The sequence below is a fragment of the Lissotriton vulgaris genome, chromosome 4_1 (genome assembly GCF_964263255.1).
Source record: "Lissotriton vulgaris chromosome 4_1, aLisVul1.2, whole genome shotgun sequence".
Taxonomy (NCBI): Eukaryota; Metazoa; Chordata; class Amphibia; order Caudata; family Salamandridae; genus Lissotriton; species Lissotriton vulgaris.
In genome coordinates this window covers 640,078,291-640,100,509 of record NC_141691.1, presented here as the reverse complement: position 1 = coordinate 640,100,509, position 22,219 = coordinate 640,078,291, and the positions used below count along the sequence as shown (strand labels likewise).

The 22,219-nt window shown below is 39.6% G+C and overlaps 1 protein-coding gene across 6 annotated transcripts in view; it reads right to left on the bottom strand.

The window, feature by feature from the left end:
* The window catches only part of TNS3 (tensin 3), an 838,360-nt gene that overhangs the window by 15,667 nt on the left and 800,474 nt on the right, over positions 1 to 22,219 (bottom strand). For all 6 annotated transcript variants that reach the window (XM_086964904.1, XM_086964903.1, XM_086964909.1 and 3 more), the window contains 8 exons: positions 20,943 to 21,589; positions 18,503 to 18,589; positions 16,563 to 16,694; positions 12,734 to 12,829; positions 8,646 to 8,723; positions 7,165 to 7,242; positions 2,327 to 2,495; positions 1,294 to 1,362 (listed from right to left, as the gene is read on the bottom strand). In XM_086964904.1, the coding sequence (XP_086821030.1) occupies positions 1,294 to 1,362; positions 2,327 to 2,495; positions 7,165 to 7,242; positions 8,646 to 8,723; positions 12,734 to 12,829; positions 16,563 to 16,694; positions 18,503 to 18,589; positions 20,943 to 21,589 (1,356 nt within the window). The remainder of the gene's footprint in view (positions 1 to 1,293; positions 1,363 to 2,326; positions 2,496 to 7,164; positions 7,243 to 8,645; positions 8,724 to 12,733; positions 12,830 to 16,562; positions 16,695 to 18,502; positions 18,590 to 20,942; positions 21,590 to 22,219) is intronic.

The window sequence follows — 22,219 nt, the reverse complement described above, 5'->3', positions numbered from 1 at the left end:
TTAAACAGATTATTATCTGTATCTGGGTCATTAGTAAGGGCGGGTTTAGTGGATTCCGCTAATTGTAGTAGGTTGGGGCTAGATAGCAGATTTTTCCAGTTGCGGACAGGCGGGGTGGTTATATCATGCCCTGTTATGGGTCTGTTTCCATAGTATATGTTAAAAGGCACCAGTTTGTGGTCAGTCCAGGCCAGGGTGGACGGGGGAGGTGTTTCTATGTTATTAGCATTTGAGCATATCCCGTCTAGGGTATGCCCAGCTTGGTGAGTGGGACCTTTATTATGAATTTTTAAACCAAGGGCGTTGGTAATTTCCCTGAAGTTTCTCGTGTTAGGGCAATTTTCCATTTCCAGGTGCAGGTTGAAGTCACCTAGAGCGGTAAAATTGGCATAACGTATCACCATGGGACTTAGAAAGTCACCAAGAGTGTCTAAGAAATGGCCCATAGGGCCAGGGGGTCTGTACACCAGTACTCCCGCGAAGGTGTTTTGATTATTTATTTTGATATTGAAGCAGAGGCTTTCCGCATCCTTCAGTTCAGAAGCAGGTAATATGGTGCATTTTAGATGTTCTTTGTAAATGATCGCAATCCCCCCCCCCCTATTTTTCCTGTTCTGTCTAGTCTGGATATGGTATATCCCAGTGGGAGTGCTTGTGCTAGATCCGGGTTAGAGTTAGGGGGGTGGCAAGAGGTAGTGGGCGTGGCTAAGGGTTCTCTGGGAATGGCGGCCAGCAGCTCTGTTCGTGTCCGGCAACAGCGCTAAAATCCGCTGTGAGGAGAACAGCAGAGTCGTGATAGCAAGAGACAAGTGCCCAAGGGAGACGATTTAAGTAAATGAAGCACAGTATCACAGTGTGAAAATTAAAAGATTAAAACATAGAGGTCTCCCGGCTTCCGCCTCAGGAGAAAAGTATCATCTGATTCGCGCTAGTTATCAGTGCAGCTTTAAGTACCTTACGGCGGGGGGCGTGGCCAGAGGTAGTGGGCGTGGCTAAGGGTTCTCTGGGAATGCAAATGCCAAAGTATAATTTAAGCTTTATAGACAACCGTCATGAACCTCAGAAACATCAAACTCTCCTCATAAATAAACCCTCATGTAATTAGTACCTTTATTGTCATTAATTGTTAGGAGACCACTGGCTGGTTGAAGGTAATCACTTAAGACATTCTGTTAAAGCCTTGGATGTATTTGAAATTCAGGCTCTTTGCCATGCCTCATTAATGTAATTAGGACATTTCAAATAATTAGACAGAAAGGAAAAGGCTTATCAGTTAAATTGAAACATGCTTACTTTCTCTCATGTGGATCCAGGGCACAAAAAATTACGGTGTTGACAGGATAATGCCTTCGGAAAAAGAGCCTGGGAACAAAAGATAAAAACAATTGTATAACAATGCGTACATGATTGTGGAATAGTCAAAACAGTTCCAAAGAAATCAGAAAGTAGTTAATATGCAAAAGCTGAGGTATAATATGTGTCCTAAAATATTGCAGGGCATCCGCAAGCTCAAAAGGAGTATACTTCAGTAAGACAAATAGCTCATTACAGAAGAAAATGCATTGATATGGAAATTTCGTTCCAACAAACAGTAATGCCTTGGCGTGCAAAAATGACAAAACATTCATATCTGGAAACACATGATAAAAGGACCTCTTAGAAGATATTTAATTGCTGAACACAGGTTCCCCTTGTGAGATTTGCCCACGAAGGTATGTTTTTACAGACCTCACGCCAAGGGGAGATAAAGTGAGTAGAAACCAATTCACACACGGGTTTCTAAGACATACACTGGTGCCCCCTCGTCCTTGCCTATTCTTGGGCAATAGACAGAAGTTGCGTCACATATAGATTGTCAATGGGGCACGTATGTTGCTCCACTAGCTCCCCGACAGTCACAGACTGAGGATCCTATTAGGGAGCCAGTCCCACTATCAAAAGCCTCTATCCATCTCTGCGGACCTTTACATATTGGGTAAGTGGCTCCTGTATTCTCGCCTACTTCCACACCCTCATTTTTAATGAAAACCATTGACTTTAAAGGCATATATCTTAAAATAAGATATTTCAACACCACTAATGAATTATGCGACTCAGTAAATACCAAACCTATATCCTTACAAAATAGGGTCAGAAAGCAGAGAGCCTAGAGAGACTGAAGGGAAAGGAGGGAAGCCTTTACAGGCAAATAATTTTATAAATGCATGAAAGCTCGTGCAAAAGATAAAAGATGATTCTGGGCCATGGATGTATCTGCACATAGATATTAAAAAAAAGAAGATGCTTCAGCACAATCGGTCTATTCAGTAGCATTTGCATGACCTACTTTCTCTGATTGTCAGTCAGCGTGATCCCCTGGGCAGACACCTTGAAGTGCACCACCGTTGAGATGGGTGGTGGCTCCTGTATCTGTGTAATGCTCAGTGCTTTCTGCACTGCTTGATAGCCCGTGAGAGACTCCATTTCCACCGAGTTCAGATACCAGACATTGCATGCTGTGAGGGGAAAAACAGAAGAAAAAGCAGGAAAGGTATTTAGTTCAAGGACGTTTTGAAATGACCTGTATGAAAAAGAGTCATAGAGATTTTGAAAAATGTACATCATACACCTAACCTTCAACCTTGGGCTATTAGTTTGTACAAATATAATGTGTTCAATGACCTTTTGCAGATCGCAGCCATACATATGTGTGCTAAAATATCCATGAACCAAATTTGAGCCTTTCATGTAAATGTGATCCTTTCATGTAGTATTATTTGCATGATGCACCAACCTGGCCCAATATTCTGTTTTCAATAGGTACAACGCAAAAAGCATTGTTGTAAGACTTAAGGTTAAAAAGAGCAAAACATCATGTTCTTTTCAAACACTAGAAGTTCACTGTAGAATTTTGAAGAATATTACCAGCTTCGTCATTGCACAGTTTTACATTTAAAGAGACAGTCCTATAAGTGTAGTATCCAGCCTTAACTAAGGAAGACCAGTGGTGCTAAGGCTTTTAAATGGTCTTGTTTCACGGTGAATCCTATCATTTGAGTCATAGCTCTCCCGAACTGAATAAAGTTGAGGTAGCTGTCGTCAACGACATCTGGACCACCATAGATTCCAGAGTTATAGCCAATCGGACATGTGAAGATGTCAGGAGACTAAGCCTGGACAAAGTGAACAGCTAAACTATCACCGTCCGAAAGCACAGAGCAACTAAGGTGAAACAGTACTTAATTTCTCTGTTCAGATATAGGCACCCCTTACAAGATCACACAGCAAATGACTGCATTTTAAAGCCAACTTACAGTTTTTTCCCTGATCAAAAATGTATTTTGTTCAAATTGATTTGAATGGTTGTCTTTTTAAAAAAAACTATCAAACAACGTATGACAACTTTAGGTGCATTTGTCAGTCTGAGATGGAAACACTCTCTAGAGGGTAGTTCTCCACCTATGGACAACTTAAGTTTAGCACTGAAATACTGAAATTCAGTAGACATTATGCTATTCATTATGCCAGGATTCCTCAGAACATAGATTTGCATACAGAGCATATTAAAACACTTTTTTACTTCAAGTAACACAGGTGCATTCAATCTGCTGCACTTGCTTAAAAAGCATCTGTCCATATTCTAACCCACTCCACAAATCAGGGTCTTTGTTCACAAGAGGACATTATAGGGTAGGCATTTTACAGGTGAACAACCTTTACAACAAAACTTTTACAACGCACTACCATTACAACGCGGTCATTACAACGCAAACCATTACAACAAATTGCGCTGGGGGGCGCTCTAGGATAGGGAATAAGTTTAATTTTCTATCCAACACCTTCCCTAGTGTCCACGGGGACTGGAGTTGGAATAGAAAATTAAACTTTTCACTATCCAGCACCTCTAAGCGCTATGCGTTGCAATAGCCTGCGTTGTAACGTCATACATCCCATTGTGCTGGCTGTAGAAACTGCTTAGTTTAGGAAAACCACATACAACATATTTCTTCTATTAACAAGCAAGAAGTGGTTTCAATATATCGCTAAGGACAACAATGCATGGAGTCCTCTTGATTTGGTTGAACTGTATTTTAGCTTTTATATTGTGCCTTACTACCCCTTACTCAAGGAACCAGGGCCTTCTTGGTGGTTAAGTAAATACTATGTTTCTTACTCTGGTAGTGTGTTGGTTTGAGATTTAGTCTGAGAGCAGTACGTTATGTGCCTTGCATGATGTGGCAAACTCCACAATGAATGTGATTCGTGGTAAACAGCCCTGTAATGAGTTTAACTACTTTAAACCTAATAATGTATTATGATTCAGATGAGAAAAATTCTTCACCTCTTCCAACGATTACTCATTTCCACTGTGAGAAACTAATAAAAACAATTTCTCACCCTCTACCCTGAAGGACGAGAATATACTTATTCAAAGGAGGTTTCGACTTTGATTACCATCACAATAAAAGTGTAAAACCTCAAAAGACAATGTACTCCACCAGAATGACATGCCTCCTACCCATAATTGCTTTTGTGGGTGTACAGTAAGATAGTACAATATATACAGCAAGCACTATCTGGCACGGGTACCAACACTTTCTCAGAACAGCCTTGCCAGCCCCAACTCGTCCTTGCCACAACGCAGTCTTTCATAATCAGTCATATTTTAAGTGGGGAATTCCTTCAAACTGCATGTGTTAGTAGAAGGAGGGGGAAAGATCTGTAGATAAATGAAATAGCTGTATCCAGGGCACGAGTCCTAAAAAAAGAAGTGGGGGGGCGCTAACGGCACGGCAGGAAGTGACGTCACGAAAGGTGGCTTGCACCATCAGACTCATTGCCTCCCCTCGCTCACTCATTAGATGCGAGTGCATCAGAGAAGCCAGCACGTGAGCAGCATTCTGAATGTGCTCTGATCTCGCCCCAGAGAGGCCAAAGAATGAATGTGTGGCTCAATTTGCTCCAGTTATCGAGCTGCAGATAAAATAAGTGGGGGGACGCCGTCCACCTGCGTGGTACCCCGACTCGAGCCCTGGCTGTATGTGCAAGGCCAATCAGTCACTTGCGCACACATAGGACAGATACTGGAAATTTCCACTGTAGGTTTACAGCGGATTGACAACACAGAAGAGGAGGTAGGTCAGGAAACAAAGCGCTCAAACTTTCCAATGAAATAATATAGAGCTCTAAATACCTAACAATAGTTAGTGTAGCTAAATGTAAATTGTTATTCTGGCACCCAAAATGTGTCAATTACTTTGTAAACTGGCCAGATAAAAAAGGGACGGGTTACAAGTGAAGCAATGTTACAAACATGCATCCATCTTTAATAATACAGAAAAAAGAGCAACAACAATGTTGATGTGAAGCAAATGACCCTGGCCATGACATTGTTCACTAATGAGGTCTATTAGTTAAAAATGTGTCCTCCTCTAACCCCGCCCCCAGACACACAGTTTCTGATGATTAAAGTTTGAGGTATGGCAGCCTTTTTGCAAACTTAAGACTTTCAGTGGGTTCCATTCCAGTGCTCACCAGGTAACAACCTCAGAAGATAAGCAAAACCATACAACCTTACATTTACGTCTTGATTTAAGATCCACTGTGGTGTGAGCTAAAGCAATAAGCCTTCTTTGCGAAACTACTAAATGTAAAAGGCTACTGCGCCAGGGGTACCATGTGCTTCCCCTGCTGATGAGGGTAACATTTCAAGAAGTGGTACTCTTTGAAATAACTAGCATGGGAAGGGGCTGTATGCTTTATTCAGTGTGTGAGAAAGCCCTGATCCTCTGCAGTTTGTGACAGAGGCTGGTACATTGACGACTCCAAGAGTGGAGAGTTTCTAAAAGTAAATGGAGGTTAAGGAGGCAGCTGATGCTGCTACCCGCAGGGTGTTGTTCTAGTAATGCTTTCATCCTATCGCATAGCAAAAGAACTTCAGCAGTTTTCTACACTTTTAATGTGAAAATACATATGCTGAAGTTTCACACTGTAAGTACCTTCTAGGAAGCAAGTCAGGTCCTGCTTAAGTCATGGTATGGACAAGCTTATTTGAACTTTGGGAGTCACAAGCTTATTTGAACTTTGGGATTCGCAGGAAAATATGAATAGGCAAAACAGGGTATGAATCTCTGCCCCCCCCCCCCCCCTCCAAAGTGATATATTGGGAACAGAATGCTTGACGTGTGTACACTTTTTAGATATTTTTGCATTTTCCTGAATAATGAACAGTAAGTAGCAAGGAGATCTGACAAGTTCACCTGCCAGCTTGACCTACGTCCAATACACTTACTGATGAGCATATCTTTAGTGTGTATTTCCCTACAAGGAGACTGGAGTTATTTATTCTGTATGAAAACAACATTTCTATTTCTGTTCCTCTTTGCACCAAACCATTTAAGAGCCCAACTTTAACAGGTTGTATTGCAAATTCATCACAATACCAGCTTTCAAGTTACCCGGCACTGGGAGTCAAAATGGGCAAGCAAGAACCGGGTCATGTAGGTGCTTTGGATCTGCAGTAATGTAGCTATTCAACAACACTGAAAACTAGAAACTGTAGTAAAGTATGCACTTTCTGCTTCCGAAGGAGCACTTATGTGAACACGCCAGAAAAGTGAGCTATTCTCACAATAGGAGGAACAGCTTGAAGACAAAGAGAATATATTCCTTTATATATTTATTTATCTATTCTTGTTGCTAGTAAATGTTGGGATGTTCGAAGCATACAAGCCCGGTTACTTTTGTGAATGTAGTTATATTCAGCAATTGCGGTTTTAGAGATCCCTCTTCTAGACAATCCTGTTTTGAAGGCGGGTGCAGTTGTCATACATATAATACAGAGCCCGAGGAGGTCATACATGTAGATGTGAAAACGGTAGGACTTGAAATCTTTAACACAAGCCCTATGTTAAATTGGAGCAAAAAATAGTTATGAAAGGTGAAATTTGAAGGGAATCCTACAGAGGGTGGAATAGAGAATGCAGGAGGCTTCTGCATTTTTGGACACAATACACGTAAACAATATATTTTCCCTTTCCATCTACACACTTGCATTCTCACATGGTAGAAATGGACGTAGAAATACAACTATTCATTGTACAAATAATTACAAAATGTCTTTTTACAAATAACTTATCATTAAAGACAGTTGTATATTATCTAGAGAGAGACAGATGCACTGACCTGCCCCTTGTTTCAATAGTTCAGCAGCTGAGTTTGCAGCATTCTGCATGGATGACTCGGTCATCTCCTCCAATGGATCTACCATAGAATAGTAATAAGAAAAATGATTAATGAGGACATACCAAACTGACACACAAAGACACTGCTGGCATATCTTTGAGTGAATACATTATGCACAAAATAATGTATTTAAAGTTTAACATCCGCTTCAGAGTACTTGAGTCATTTACAAAAATCAGGTTTTAAGCACGCCAGTGCCAAAGAGGAAATTGAGTGGCTAAATTTAAAATTACTCTCTCAGCTAATAAATGATTCATTTGAATTATTACAGTGTGCTCAGCTGAACTAAGTTGTTTGCAACTGAGGCTCATTACAAAACCTATGTTCAGGAAATTATTCGGTCTGCTCCCAATCCCAGTCTGCAATAGACATCCAGATTTTTTGTTGCTTTCCCAACACAGCAAAATGACTGTCCAGCAACATTGATAAAACATGCAGAGAATCAAACAAAGCAGAAAAGAACCCGCAGGTAGAAATTCAAAGCTTAATAAAAGAAATACTCCAGGAAATACATGTGTTTTAGAAATCCTTTCTGATTTACTAAGCTGTAAACTCCGCAGTGTACTGAAAATGCACATATATACAAACAAAAACACCAATAGCTCCACAACACTTGCAAATTAGGAGTGCTGGGGTCTCACAGGGTGTGTGGATTAACAAAATGTAAAGAATCATACTGCAGTGGCAAGATCTCAATGCCCTCTATACAACACATCTTGGCATCATGACTATACACTTCCATTTTCGTACCGGATGAATCCACCCTTTTGTGCTGTGGGTAGGCAAAATAGATCCCATACATGAATAAAGATGGTCGGTGATAAAGCCATCTTTCAAAGGCAAGCACTCAATAATAACACATGCAACTAAGAGGTGTGTACAGATACTGTGAATCATGCAGCAGTGAACTTGCCTTCCGGTAGCTATGATACAGAGATATGGTTTGTCTTCATGTAAAACTATAATACATATTTGAGTTCATAACTCATATTTTGAACATTAGAAAATTCAGTCACTTGGAAAATTTATGATTAGCAAATGTTATTTCTACTTTACAGGATAACCAACATTGTATTTGTCTGTGATGAGGAAAAGATTAGTCCTACAGTGTACCAATATTGTGACAACATGATGGTTGAAACAAACATACAAACACAACACGATCAGCAATCAGACTACAATACAAACTATGCCGCTCTATGCATTTACTTTCTCTAGTATCTTTTTTTGGGGTGACTCTCCTATGGAAATACACTCTGCACAGAACTGTTGCTTCACAATAAATAGCTTTAACTTAAAGCTCTCTCTGCAAATTCACTGGCTCATTTAAACAGATTGCTAAAAAAATATTAATTAATTACGGCTCTCGAGTCAAGCATCACTTTACTTCATTTCCTTCATTTGTGGTTAACCAAGCATACCTCTGTCAGGGATGAGTAGTTTGCAGGGCAGTGCCAGTGGAGTGATGGAATGTTGATACACCAAAGCTGTCAAACTTCCTGTGGTTAGAAAAGCAAAATGAATTATGGAGAATCATTCCATGTGCCCGTGAAAGTTGAACTTGCCTTTATCATCAAACAACATACAAGATAAGAGAAATATGCTTTGGAGTATTCATTTATTATTGTGGTTTGTAGGTGTAGCCCCAGCAATGAGAGCCCGAATAAATAAAGTGTAAGGTTTCCCAAATGTATATTACACCTGCAACAAAATACACTACACAGATCTTGCAAGTTCACTGTTAAGAAACCACACGTGAGCATGTATTAAGAACTGATGGCGGCATACCCATTTTACACTATTACACATAAGAATTGTCTTCTAAAACGCAATATGTCCAAATCAAAAAAATAAATATATATATTAAAACATGCGAAATTTTGCATGGAGTCTATCAGATGTCCGCTCCGTTTCCCAATGAGAATTTGATCTTAAGTCTATTTTACTTGGCCATGCGGTGAGTCTTCCCCCAAAACCTTGGCTCATTTTCTAGGTTTCTATACATTTTATCAACCCCCAAGACGCAAGTATTTGGTAACAATCTTTAAAAATCGGGTTTTTCATCAATATAAGCCTGCACTTTTTTTTCTTCCTTTGCTGCCTGAACATTCTGTGTGCCATTCTGTGAGAGCGTTTTTTAAAAAGCGCCTTACAGTGGAGGAAGTCTATTGATTTCCATCTCTTTTACTGGTCTAAATTACTTTTAACCTCTTTCACAATCAGAGGTGCTTTTTGAATAATTGTCGATTTTGCAATAAATTGAACATTCTATTTATTTTTCATTTAATCTGTGCACTGATGCTTCTGGCTGAAATTTTATAAGCTTGGGGTAACATTGTATGATCATGATGCCCCCCCCCATGTACTTTTAATGGATTTTAATGAATTATATATTATGCTTTTATTTTTTAATGATTATATGCTTATAATCGGAAAAAGATTGAATTTGGACATAAGATGTCATGCCTATGCATAGATGTAATTTGCACAGCAATGGGTAACTCAATTTTTCTGGCTTAGTCACATATCTAACTTTCGTATACTGTAAATTTGCTATGTAAATCCACACAGTTCTATAATAAAGCTGATACACGCTTGCTTCCCTATAAGTACATTTTTCTTTTGATTGATGTATTTTTTGAGAAATGGGATTTTATGCTTGAATAACACTTCTTCCTAGAACTACCAAGTGATTTGCATCTATCCTTTCTACAACACCTGCAACTGGATTAGTCAGTGATGTACATGTGTTTAAAAGTGGGAATGTTTTAATTGCCTGGGCGTTCAGAGCATTCACACCAAATTCCCATGACAATTCCCCTTTCACGCCACTGAAGCCACAGAAACGCCCACATGAATAAAGCAAGTAGTTACGTGCATCAGTATGATTCTATTTCTTTGTTCTAAATGCTTGTGCATTTCAAAACCTTTAAAAACCTCTTTTAAGATTTGAATATACTATGCATATTACATGAGTAAAGTGTCCCTCCACATAAATGGATGGGTTTGTCTAATAGTACCAACTTCCACCAGACAATGCTTCTCATAGTCATACCATTCCTTTAATCAAACTATTCTGTTACTATAACCAGATAGCTACTCGTTGTCTAACCGACTACTGCAATAAGAGCTACACTGGCCTTTTCAAGACATTCATGCACAGGATGCAGATATTCAAATCAATTCCCAAATGTTCTAAACTGCGAAAAACATGACAACATCATAACTGCATTAAAAGAACTGCAAGAGCACCGTTTGGCAGCCAGGATCATGCACAAAACAATGCTAGAACATAAGCCACAAAAAAAAAATCAAAACTGAATCTCAGATCAGTAAAATCAAATAATGTATACATATAGATGTTCAAAAGACAACATAGGGGAGGCAGATCCTTGGAAACAAAGGTGCAAAAAGATTTGGAATAATTTTTTTAGTCTCACTCAGCTGAAACATTAGCATTTTAAGACATTACTACTACTGCAAGCCAAGTACAGTAAATGCTCAATACTTCGTCAATTTAGTCGATCCTGTTTGAGATATTTATATAGCATAATCAGAGCCCCAAAGGCTTGAAGAGCACTGTACATAACAGGATAAGTAGCCAAAATGTGAGGCGATGCTGGTAAGCTTACATGGTGAACTGAAGACAATAACTATACACAGACATAGACAGAATGGGAAATATAGCATCACAGTGAGTGAGGGGGAGAGCGATACCGTTTTGCATGCTAAACAGATTATTAAAATGTGAGTTTTGAGATTACTACTGATTTGCACCAACCAAGTATAAAGTCTAAGGTGCAGGAATAGATTTGTAACAGAGCACAGTTACTCAAGTTTAGTCATGGGCCAAAAAGTGTAGTATGGAGTGACTGGTGGCAGCATTAATCCTGCCGGGGGCTAGTGGGCAGAAGAAAATGTGCATGGGGGCTAGGAGTCATGGCACACATTTCTTAGGCTTCACTCCACAATGCACCCTAACCGCCCTCAAGTTAGGATTCTATGTGCATTAGGAGATATAGATCTGGCCAAACACTGATTTTATCCAGAGTTATTACACTGTCATGCTTTATCTTTGCTTAGATCCCACTTCCCAACATCCTTGACCTAACCTTCAAAGCTCACTCTCACGCGTAGGAAAGCCAAATATGCAAGTGTTGCTTATTCAATTGGTATTCAAATAGTACTGGGACAACAATGCCAAACAACAGTAGACAATGTGGATGCTGCACAGTAACCACCTGGTGCTCCAGGACAAGTGAAAAGGTCTCAAAATATCCTTCCGCCTTTGTATTCCCTTACGTGAAAACAACGGGAGTGAAGTATATTAGGAGAAATGCAGTTTTATCATAGGATCACTTTCTGGCGAGAAGAAAAGGCTGCAAGTAGGTGTAGTGGAGTTTTCCTTAAGTACTAAAACAATGGACGAAAATCGAAGCAACTGATCAGAAAAAGGTAGGGAAAACTGGGAAGCAAGTTTAAGAAAAGAAAGGCAAATAGGATGTTTATAGATACTTCCTTAAACATAATGTCCACTCACTTTTACTTAAAGACCACACAACTGCTCACCACCATAGGCAAAGTACTTAGGTTAGGGGCGTTTACAGCTAACCTCTGCTGCAAACTACCATGTTTGTTTGCTAATTGACATCTTAGTTGAATAATAAACGAATCAGCTCAGATAAATATTTTCAGCCACCTCTGAAAATAATAAGAGGATGACCGCCAACTTCATGTATTTTTCTGCGTTTGAGTATGTCATGCAAAGCCAAAACTTATCTGACCATGCTTTCTGTATGCGATTTGAGGGTCTTTTTTTAAGTTAAAAAATATTTAGCATCCAAGACATAACGAAACATGAGATGCCATGCCATAATATGCAGAAAAAGAAAATGTGATATTTCTGCACACCACTCACATTGCTCGCATATTATAGATACTTAAAACAAAGCCTCTGCCAATGCGTTCCGAGCAGTGAACATCACATGAACCCTACTCCCGTAATACTAGTGATGATTAATCTAACACGCCCACAGTTCTCAATAAAAATGCAAGATACTCTATGATCACTCTGAAAACTTTGACCTCAGCAAACTGTGCAGACCCTGGCAAAGACGAGATTACAAGAGAATGTTGTTGCATGCAAACTTTCCCTTTTGCCAGCGGCTGGCTGCGCAGTCATCGATCAACTGACTAAATTACATATATATCTTGGGATAGTCATTTTCTCTCCATTTTGAGCATTCCTTCATTCATATGCCACGCCTGGAAGTAAATGTTTTTTCTCCTTTGCTGATCACCAAAGAGCTGGCTTTAGGACCTCGTCTTTACCTGGTCTCTAAACAACAACACTTTTCCTCACCATGCTCTACGGCTTGCCCACCCAGCCAGAACTTGTTAAGACATAGAAAATGCCCATAATTTAAATATAACAATGGAAGAATGTGGGCTTCTTAACGGAACTGATCCATCATGAACATTCTTATTACATTTCATCTATGATACCTACCAAAATATGGCTCGTTCGGGCATCCTTTCAGTCGTACTCCCTTGTGGGTGCATTCAATAAGAAAATGTCGAACAAGTTCATTTGTTAAATCGCCAGCTGTTATGAAAATACAAATAAAGTGTCAGTTGACCATATCAAACATACCTAGTGAAAAGTTGTTGTTCAGCATTTACATTTTGCAAATACAGCTTAACATAGCACAAATCAATGGCCTGTAGAAATAAAGGTTTTTCGGACCGAATGACAAATTGAATTCTTAAATAAAATTTTAGGAACATTGATCGATGTCAGATGTAGAATTATGAGCCACGCGCTCTATTTATATCTGTAACAAAACATGCATTCACCAAATTATACTTTAACTTTTCCTATTCAATACTTCTTATTGACTACATCACTTAAACTAGCCTAAATCTGGCTCTCTGCATACGGGTCTGCACCTTCTATTCCACACAGGGACAAGTCAGTGGCACAGGTATTCTGGCATATCTTGCCAAACTGAATGTTTAGTACTGAGTGTTGACTTTGACCTAACAACAAGTGAATAAATAAGTTGTCCAGTATGGCATATTGGTCTATACTAGAAGTAACAAATCAAAGAGGCACTCATTTTCCTATCCTTATGTTGTGCACTTCACACTTAGCACTGGAAAGTAGAGGCCAGTGGCAGCAATGGCTGCCAGAGAGAACACAGAGCAATGACTTCTTTGGTCTTCCAATTCCCTCAAATTATAGATGATGCAATTTCAGAAAATGCATAGAAAGTCACAGTCCTGTGAAGGAGACTGGTATCACTGACATGCCAATGTGCTCCAGTAACACAGGAGCCTCCAAGCCATTTGCTTACAAAAATATATAATGCCAATTATCCCTTCTGACAGCCGAGCTGTCAAACTTGGTTATTTGTAATGGTAAAATGGTAAGTAATGCCAGCAGCAACCTCCAAGCAGCCTGTGGTTACCTCTACTAGAAGCATTAATGTTGAATGGTTTTGCAATAGGCACTGAAAAGAGTTAATTTCACAAAAACCCACTTTATTGACCGAACGTACCAATAAGGCCTACAAATTTAAATATCAAGACCACATTTCACAGGCTGCCCTAAAACACAAATGAATTATCAGTACAGACACACCCAGCCACAATAAGTAGCACTCAAGAAACTTAAACCAAAAAGATACCTCCCAAAATGACAGGTAGAAACACACAGATCATAAGAATAAAAACTATCAATTATGCAGTCGATTTCAGAAAAAGGGAAGGCTGCAGAATATTTGCCCAGGCCAGGTCGAACCAATTAAACTGAACAGTGCAAAGCAAAGAAGACAGAGAATGCCCTGTGATAAAATTTCAATCGCAAACCTCTAACACATCGAAAAATTCTGCTCCTGGTGATCCAATCTAAGGACCATTTTCTTCAAGGAAATTGATAAATGATCTATCACAAGTACCTACCCAGAGGTCTTAGTTCTCTTGCCCAGGACCACAAACAAGCTAACCATTTATCTTCCTGATAATGGTCCCACAATATTAAAATCAAAAATGCAACCTCCATTAGCAACCAACATTATCATCATAAGACTAAAGTAATTGACAATCACTTTAATAGTTCCTTTTGAGTTGCAAACCTAAGAGGCCAAAGGCTAAACACAATTTATTGAACAATTCTTCTGAAAGTGGGCTTTCCCATTGATCGGCCAAATTGAGCCCATTTGCTTCATAAACAGGATAACCAGCCCATAGTATTGGTTAGAATCCTGAAAATAACTATCTGGCTTATCACCTAAACATAAGCAACAACAATTCTGCTAGCCTTCCAAAGAAGCAGAAACTACAATATGTGCAGTATTCTGCATAAAACACATAATAGTCACTAAGCCTTAACTACAGGATCTAGACATGTTGTTTGTTTTGAGCAGTCACCGTAATTTTCCCTTTAAAACTCAGTAATGGGTTAAATTTGCTTTACTCTTGTGAGTACTCCAGATTCAATATTAATATGAATGCGCTGGTCTATTGGTCATGGTCCACTTAAACAATACATTTCAACTTTTCTCATCCTATCATTCCACATATTGCAAGAAACTTGTGGGATGCACCTGTGCTGAAATAGATTCACAGGAATGGTATGCCAATGCCTGTTTCTAAAAAGTGGCAATTGCAATACATTCTGACCACGCAAGTGCTTTTGTTTACGTAGAACAGCGTTGCTACATTCTGTTCACGATGTACAACGTCACTGCAGGTAGCTCACTCCTACTTGTATAACATATCACTGACAGCAACGGCGTAATGGTGCGCCTAATTCAGGCAATTTAAAACAAAGTAGTCAGTCAAGAAATACGAGGCACATGGAATTTCATGCTAACAGTAGCACAACCCTCAATGCTCCTCAAGTCACAACACACCAGTGCTGATAAGAAGTGGAAAGGACATACTTTCTTCCCAGTGTTTTCCGCTCAGCTGCACCCGACATTTGAACAGGGCCTCAATACAACTGGTTTGAATGTGCTCAGATGTATGGCAAAATAGGTAAGCACCCATATTCCATAAGTAATATTAGAATTCAGAATCAGAAGAGGAGTAAAATACATGAGTGCCGAGACATAGGACGTACTTACTGATTAAGGACAGTCCTCCAGATATCAGAATCAAATACCACCTGGCAGGGTACTGCTTCAAGATGGCAAACAAACGAAGGGGTTACTCTGCTAGAACACTTTGGGTAAGTATGTGAGATTTTAACCGCTTTGCCAAGGCAGTATCGAACTCGCAGTCATTGCATGTTTTTACACTTATTAAAATTCATTGCATTGGCTTCATACGCCACAAGGTGAATCTCTGACTTTTTTGTCGCCGATATCTGCTTTTTGAGGTCAGTTTCACTGAGACATTTCAAGATATCGAGTCTGGGTTGTGCATCTTCACTAAGCACACATGAAGTGCACCTGCACTGGGTTGTATATTTTTAGTACACACATGAAGATCTTTAATGTGTTTGCATTGTGGACCATGTTCCGAGGACAACATACTTCAGTAGGCAAATGCTACGAAGTGTCGTTCGAGATTTTCTTGCAAGTAGTATGTACAAACCTGGGTATTGGATCTCTATGTTGCACACAATATAAATCATCACAAAATTATAGCAACCACTAGACCAGTCTATGCTCTACACCAAATGGTAACTCTAATGAAAGTGGATGTGGATTTAAGCATGGTAAATCTACACTTACCCCCTTGTAATGTAGTAGCAGGGAGCTATGCATTGGTTGCATTGTTTTGTAGGCCAATAGTATCAACCTCGATATCTTATCATTCAGCCACACGTGTATGTATCCAAGGTATCACGGGTATGTCACTATCTAGTTCTATGACCTGTTGTGTACTTCCAAATTCACAACCTCATTTGATTAAACAGTGCTATCACTTAAGATTTCAGTTAGCTCCTTGTTCCCATAAAATAGTAGCCAACTCACCTGAATGTAGGGGATGAAAGCTGCCTAAATTTGCTTTTTAAACACAGAGTTCCTTGTGCATTCCAGTAAGTCACATTTGTTGGTCTGAATTGGACAAACTGCTGTAGGGACTTTACAAACTATAAAGGTTATGATGTCACTGCTAAATTATCAATCGGTGTATTCCGCGAATCAAAGAGTATTAACATGTAATTCACATATTAGGATTACCTCTATGTCCTACTTTGATTCTGTGAAAGTTGGTGCATCTCCTTGATTTGTTTATAGGCCCTAATGGACATTCTTACCTGTAAATCATTCACATTTTATTCTAAATTCCAATACACATGTTTTGAACAGAAAAAGATGTAGTACCTTTCTTGTTTTGCTGGATCACTGATGGTGGCGGTGTTGCCACCTTCATGGCCAGGCCGTATGCTCCTCTGAATGAGTGGCTATCACGAACAACAAAAGATCCTGGGTCTTTGTCCTTCAGCACTGTGATGGCTGCAAGCAGATAAACTCAAGTTAGAAGATGGTAGTCGAAACAAAAGACAGTGCTCAGGTGTAATTCTGCAATTTCCAAGCCAATATCAGATGTATCAACAATTGGCCAGTTATGAGATATACAAAGAACAGCAGTAAAGTAATTTTAAATCTAACAGGAGGTTTTCCGATCATTCTGTTTTTGTTGAAATTTAACAGCATACATCTCACTCATACAATGCAAAGAAGACACTCCTGTTCCACTAATCTTGTTCATGTCTACAATGACTATTTCCGTAATTGTCGTAATCAAATAAACATATTGATCATCTGTAGATACAGAACATCTGTGTAAAACATAGCAATGTAAGGTCATTGCCGAGTGTACAAAGTACTCATGTTGAATAATACTTAAAATTTACAACAAAAAATGTTTTCTTATATTTCTGGTTTGCACAATTGCATAGGCTGATTTTGCAGGGAATGTGGAAAGAGCTTTCAATAAGAATAACTGCTGCACACATAAGTTTCAGTATCTACAAATTATAACAATTTTTTGCATTTACTTCTGTGCTGCTATTCTTGCAAATTAAGTTTGAAACTATTTTTTTTTCACTTGAAGTCAGTTTGGTCAGGATGGTGTGTAAAACCCAAAGAGCAACCCCCAAGATCAGTTGTGCAATGCACTGCTCAGCCTTTTTTGACTGGATTGGTGCTTCTGAAGTGTTAACCTATTGCATGCTCATGACGAGCTGAGCTCGTCATGAGCCACGGCGCTCCGGTGCTCATGACGAGTTCAGCTCGTCATGGCCCGTGGAACGCTCAGGTGCGGGGAGAATTCCCCCGCTGTGCTGAACGTTCCACGGAGCCAATGCACCTGTGACGAGCTGAGCTCGTCATGAGCACAGGAGCGCCGTAGATCATGACGAGCTCAGCTCGTCATGAGCATGCGGGCGCTGTGCGCCCCCCCCCCAGCACAGCGGGGGAATAACCCCCGCAGCAAAGGGGTTAAAGCCTCATAATATTGAATGCCTTATTTAGAGTTTAGTGGACGGGATATTCCATCAAAATGTGATAGATATCCCATCCGCCGTTATACATGTGCTATAAGCTACCATGCATATGTATTAAGGAGGAGAGGATATCCATCACATTTGTGATGGAGTATACAATCTGCTAAACTCTAAGTAAGTGCTAAGCAAACAAATGATGGACGAAATGCTGAATGAATCATACATTCACCCCCAGTCAAGAGATCTGGATTAAATCAATCGTTCTTTTGCTCACCATGCCACCCCACTTTAGACCCAGCCATATGCAAATCAGTCTTGACCCTTTGCCTCATGGGAACAGTCCACACCGCACTGCCAAGCCAGGCCCTCCCTGGACCGGAAACAAGCATCCTGGGACGGGTTTCTAGGTATTACCCTTCATCAGCCAGGCTAGCTTGAATCCAGTGAGCAAGGGACCCACGTCCGGGCATACCCATCCCACTTAGGGTGAAAAGTGCTATGCAAACAAATGATGAACGGAATGCTGAGTAAGGGCCTTTGTTTTGTGATAGCAGCAATGTTACATTGTGGTTCTTCTCTGGTGTTTTAGCAAAGGTTCATGGGAATTGATGACAATTTCATAGTCTTTGTGGAATTCAAGTGGGTTAATATAGCAAAACATAAAAAGACCCCCAATATACTACAATTGGATACACTATCATTGCTCATGGTTTTCCCCTAGATGCTGATGCTCATGGTCATCTAATAACCCATACACCCAAAACCTTTACAGGATACAAGACAATTTGCTGAGAATTTTGAATGAATTTGCATTACCTTGTTCTCTTGAAATATCTGGCTTGTACCAGAACTTGGAGGTGTCTTGGACAAATTTCACAGTAAGGTGTTTATCAACTGGATATTCTATAGAGAAAGAAAATTCCCATGAGGGAAAGAAATAATGTAATCGTTCACCACTCGTCACTGATCTCAAGCTCCATACTAGTCTAGGAATCATGGAAAACACATAGCTTTACGCCAGGAAATCAAGCCTTATATGAGTATTGAAAGGAAGGGTGCACTATTAGTGGTGAAGGACCCAAACATGAGCAGAACAAGGATTAAGACAACAAAGTTATTCAGTTACAAATTGGAAGAATGGATTGACATCAATGTCAATAATTGCTTGACTCATTTAGTTCCAATTAAATTAATGGAAAAAACAATAACTTAGAAATGTAAATTCTTAATCGAAAAATAAAATTCTAAAACCAAAACATAATTACAACTGGATAAGAAAATAACAAAGAAGTTTAAAAAGATGCTTATAGGCAGAGCCAAAATGAGCTGTACTATTTAGCAGCATCAGCAGCAAGTTGCGAAATTCAAGAAGTACAGGGACGCAGTGATTGATCGACAAGGGAGAATCTATGAGAGTAAGGGAAAAAGGCATTTGTAAGAGAGACAATAGGGGAAAGTAGGGGAGTATTCTGTGTTGTGGGTTCAAAGCTAGACGTTAAACAGGCTTGAGAAGAAGAGAACATAAGGAGAGGGAGGAGGAGAGATCAGAAGAGTAACGGACTGACATATAAAGGGAGGGGACACGCCCCCCCTCCGCCCCCACCAGCCTCATTAAGAAACAAATTTGGAGTTGCGGACAACAGGGCTAATATAGAGAGTAGAGAAGAATGGTGCAATAAAAGATTCTCAGCATAAACTCAAATGCAAAAACATGTGGGTGCAGACAAATCAAACAACTGAGAAAAAAACTTTTGCAAAATTGTATTTCTAACATATTGATTAAAAACACAGGTGTGACGTATACTCATATCTAGAATAGTCTCAGGCAAAATCATGTATAATTTTTCGCTTCCTCGCGAGCGCTTCATGCAGAGATTTTAAGTGAATATCTCTCCCAGTTGTAGGAGAGTCTGCATGGAACGTGCATTGCTTTTGCACGCTTCATGGCGATATCCTAGAATCTGCATCTTCTGTGACTAGACTATTTGCAACATATGTGTGATGGTCATACAGAACTTTGTTCTGCATAGCTCTTTAAGGCACTGTGAGGAAAGTTTATTTACATTGGTGTGGTTAGTACACTTTCTATTGTTACAACAATCGTACAGCCCATCAAGTTTCAAACCTAGCTAGTTAGAACTGGGACAATGGTATGCCTTAATGGAATGATGTAAGTTACAACATTGATGGTATGTGCTAGCTTTAGTCCTGTTGAATACTGTCTCACCAGATCCCTGTAATAAACACTTCGTAATGCCTTTCACTGAGTGAACAGGGGCTTAACCAATCTCATCTTCCAGAACAAAAATCAAAAACAGAAATCAATTTTCTCTTTGGATGGTAGCTTGTATTTTAGAATGGCATTACTACCATTGATGATAAGGAGGAAAAAATAAATTGGTGATAACATAAGAAAGCCATGCCGCCTTCCAACTGAATATGATGATGTGAGCATATGATGTTAGGAGGTCAGAATTGTCTGTGGACATCATTCAGTGCCCTAGAAATGTGTAAGTGAGTGGCGACAATGCTGAAACTCTAAATCAGTCACATATGCTTTATCAATATAGGTGGGTGAGCATATGTTGAAACCAGATGCACAGAAATCCTATTGGTAAACTATCTATAAGCCTGCAATCATGACACTAAGAAATTAGAGACTGGTTAAGAACGGATGCATAATTACCAGCGGTGTACATCACAGCATGCATTTCAATGCTGTTTACAAGCACGTTTACATGCACTTTAGTATAATAACATTTCTATATTTATTCTGCATTATTAGCTAGAAAATGATTTATATTGATTGAGACACATATTTAAAAAATTTCATAAGTGTTAACTTTTAGATGACTTATTCACTTTGACGTTATTCTTTTGGGTCCTCTCATGATGGCTTGCCTGCTTCGCGTTTCTTTTCTGCCCTCTGCGGATAACTGCATAAGTAGCTTCTCTAGTTAGAACTAGGAAAATGTGTACTAGCTCATACAAAATACACAGAAACACAACAAGGCAAAATGTGAGAAGGACAAAGCCTCATGAAAGAGAACCGATTTAATTTTCCAATTGTATTTAGGCACCCAGGACAAACTTAATGAATTCATCCTTTCATTATTAAAAAGATATATATTGTATAGAGTGCATGAAAATGTATGTAATTTACCAATTTTTTGACCTCTGAATGATTTTTTAAGGCACAAAAAGATTTTCAACTCCAATATCAAAGGCACACCGCAGAGCAGAATAAAGTGCTCACCTGGCAAAGGAGAAGCGCTCAAAAGTTTTGAAAAATCAGGAAGGACATTTGGAAACGGAATGCTAATCGTACTGCCACTGTGTGGGCTGGAGAAGCCACTGGAAGATGGGGAAATTGACCCAAAAGAACGCTCTCCCTCAGATATCCTCTTCTTTTCAGGCAAGGGGGGCTGCGGGTGAGTGTTTATTCCAGTATGCTGCAGAACCGGGCTGCCCTCGCCATTTCCTGCTGATGCCATCCCAAGGCTGTGCTGCAAAAGGCCATTGTCCATTATGCTCGACAGCTGTGTGCTGTTGACAGTTTTGGCAGAGCCATTGGAGCTAGCCAGAAACAAACTCTGTTTGTCATCCCGCTGTGGTCCACCAACAGTGCCTCCAGTGGCATTAAAGTTCAGGAGCGTTTGGCCAATGGAAGAATGTTCTTGCTGTCCTTCGGTTGGAGGTGAACACTCTCGGCTCTTCATCGATGTAACCTGTCGTCCTGATAATGTGAAACGTGATGAAAATGAGCCATCTTGTGTGGAACCCGAAACATCGTTTGAACCCAGGTAACTTCCGATGGACCTGCTATTCCCCATCGCAGACGACTGAGATGTAACGTTTGATTTGGCATTGCTTTCCAGCCAGAGATGCTCAACTGCAGATGGGCTGTTGGAAATAAAGGGAAAAAAAGGATTGCTGAGAAAACTTTATACACGGCCCACATTCCCTTATACACCAATGAGTCATTTGATTTTAAAACGAGAATATGGCAAAATGTGCAAAGCACAAGTAATCAGATGTAATGAGTTTAGTTTGTTTTCAAAGCAAATGCTCCCACCTGGAACAAAAGAAATGTCACTGCTACTATATGGAGGTGGGATTATATTATATTTCAACGTTCCACTAGAGACGTTGTCTTTAGAGTTCCCATCCCCTTCTCACGATAAAAAAAAAAAAGGAATTTTAGCAACAAATAAGATCTATTAGCACGTGGATCACTACAGTAAGGTGAAGTTTACAGCTAATGAAAATATTCAAGTGATGCAGCTAAGTGGTTAATTCCAGAAACTTTAAACAAGTTTCAACCCAGGAGGGTGCACAAACTTACTGTCAAGGTTGGAAACATCAAACAACTGTCAATGGGAGCACAGTTGTATTTATAAGGCAGAAAGAGGAAAGTGATGACGATATGCTCAAAAAGATCAGAGTGCCAGACATATCCGTGGACGCATAGAAGAAAGTTAATAACATTTTTAAAAAAGATTTAATTTATTTTTAAACCCAATCGAAACATAC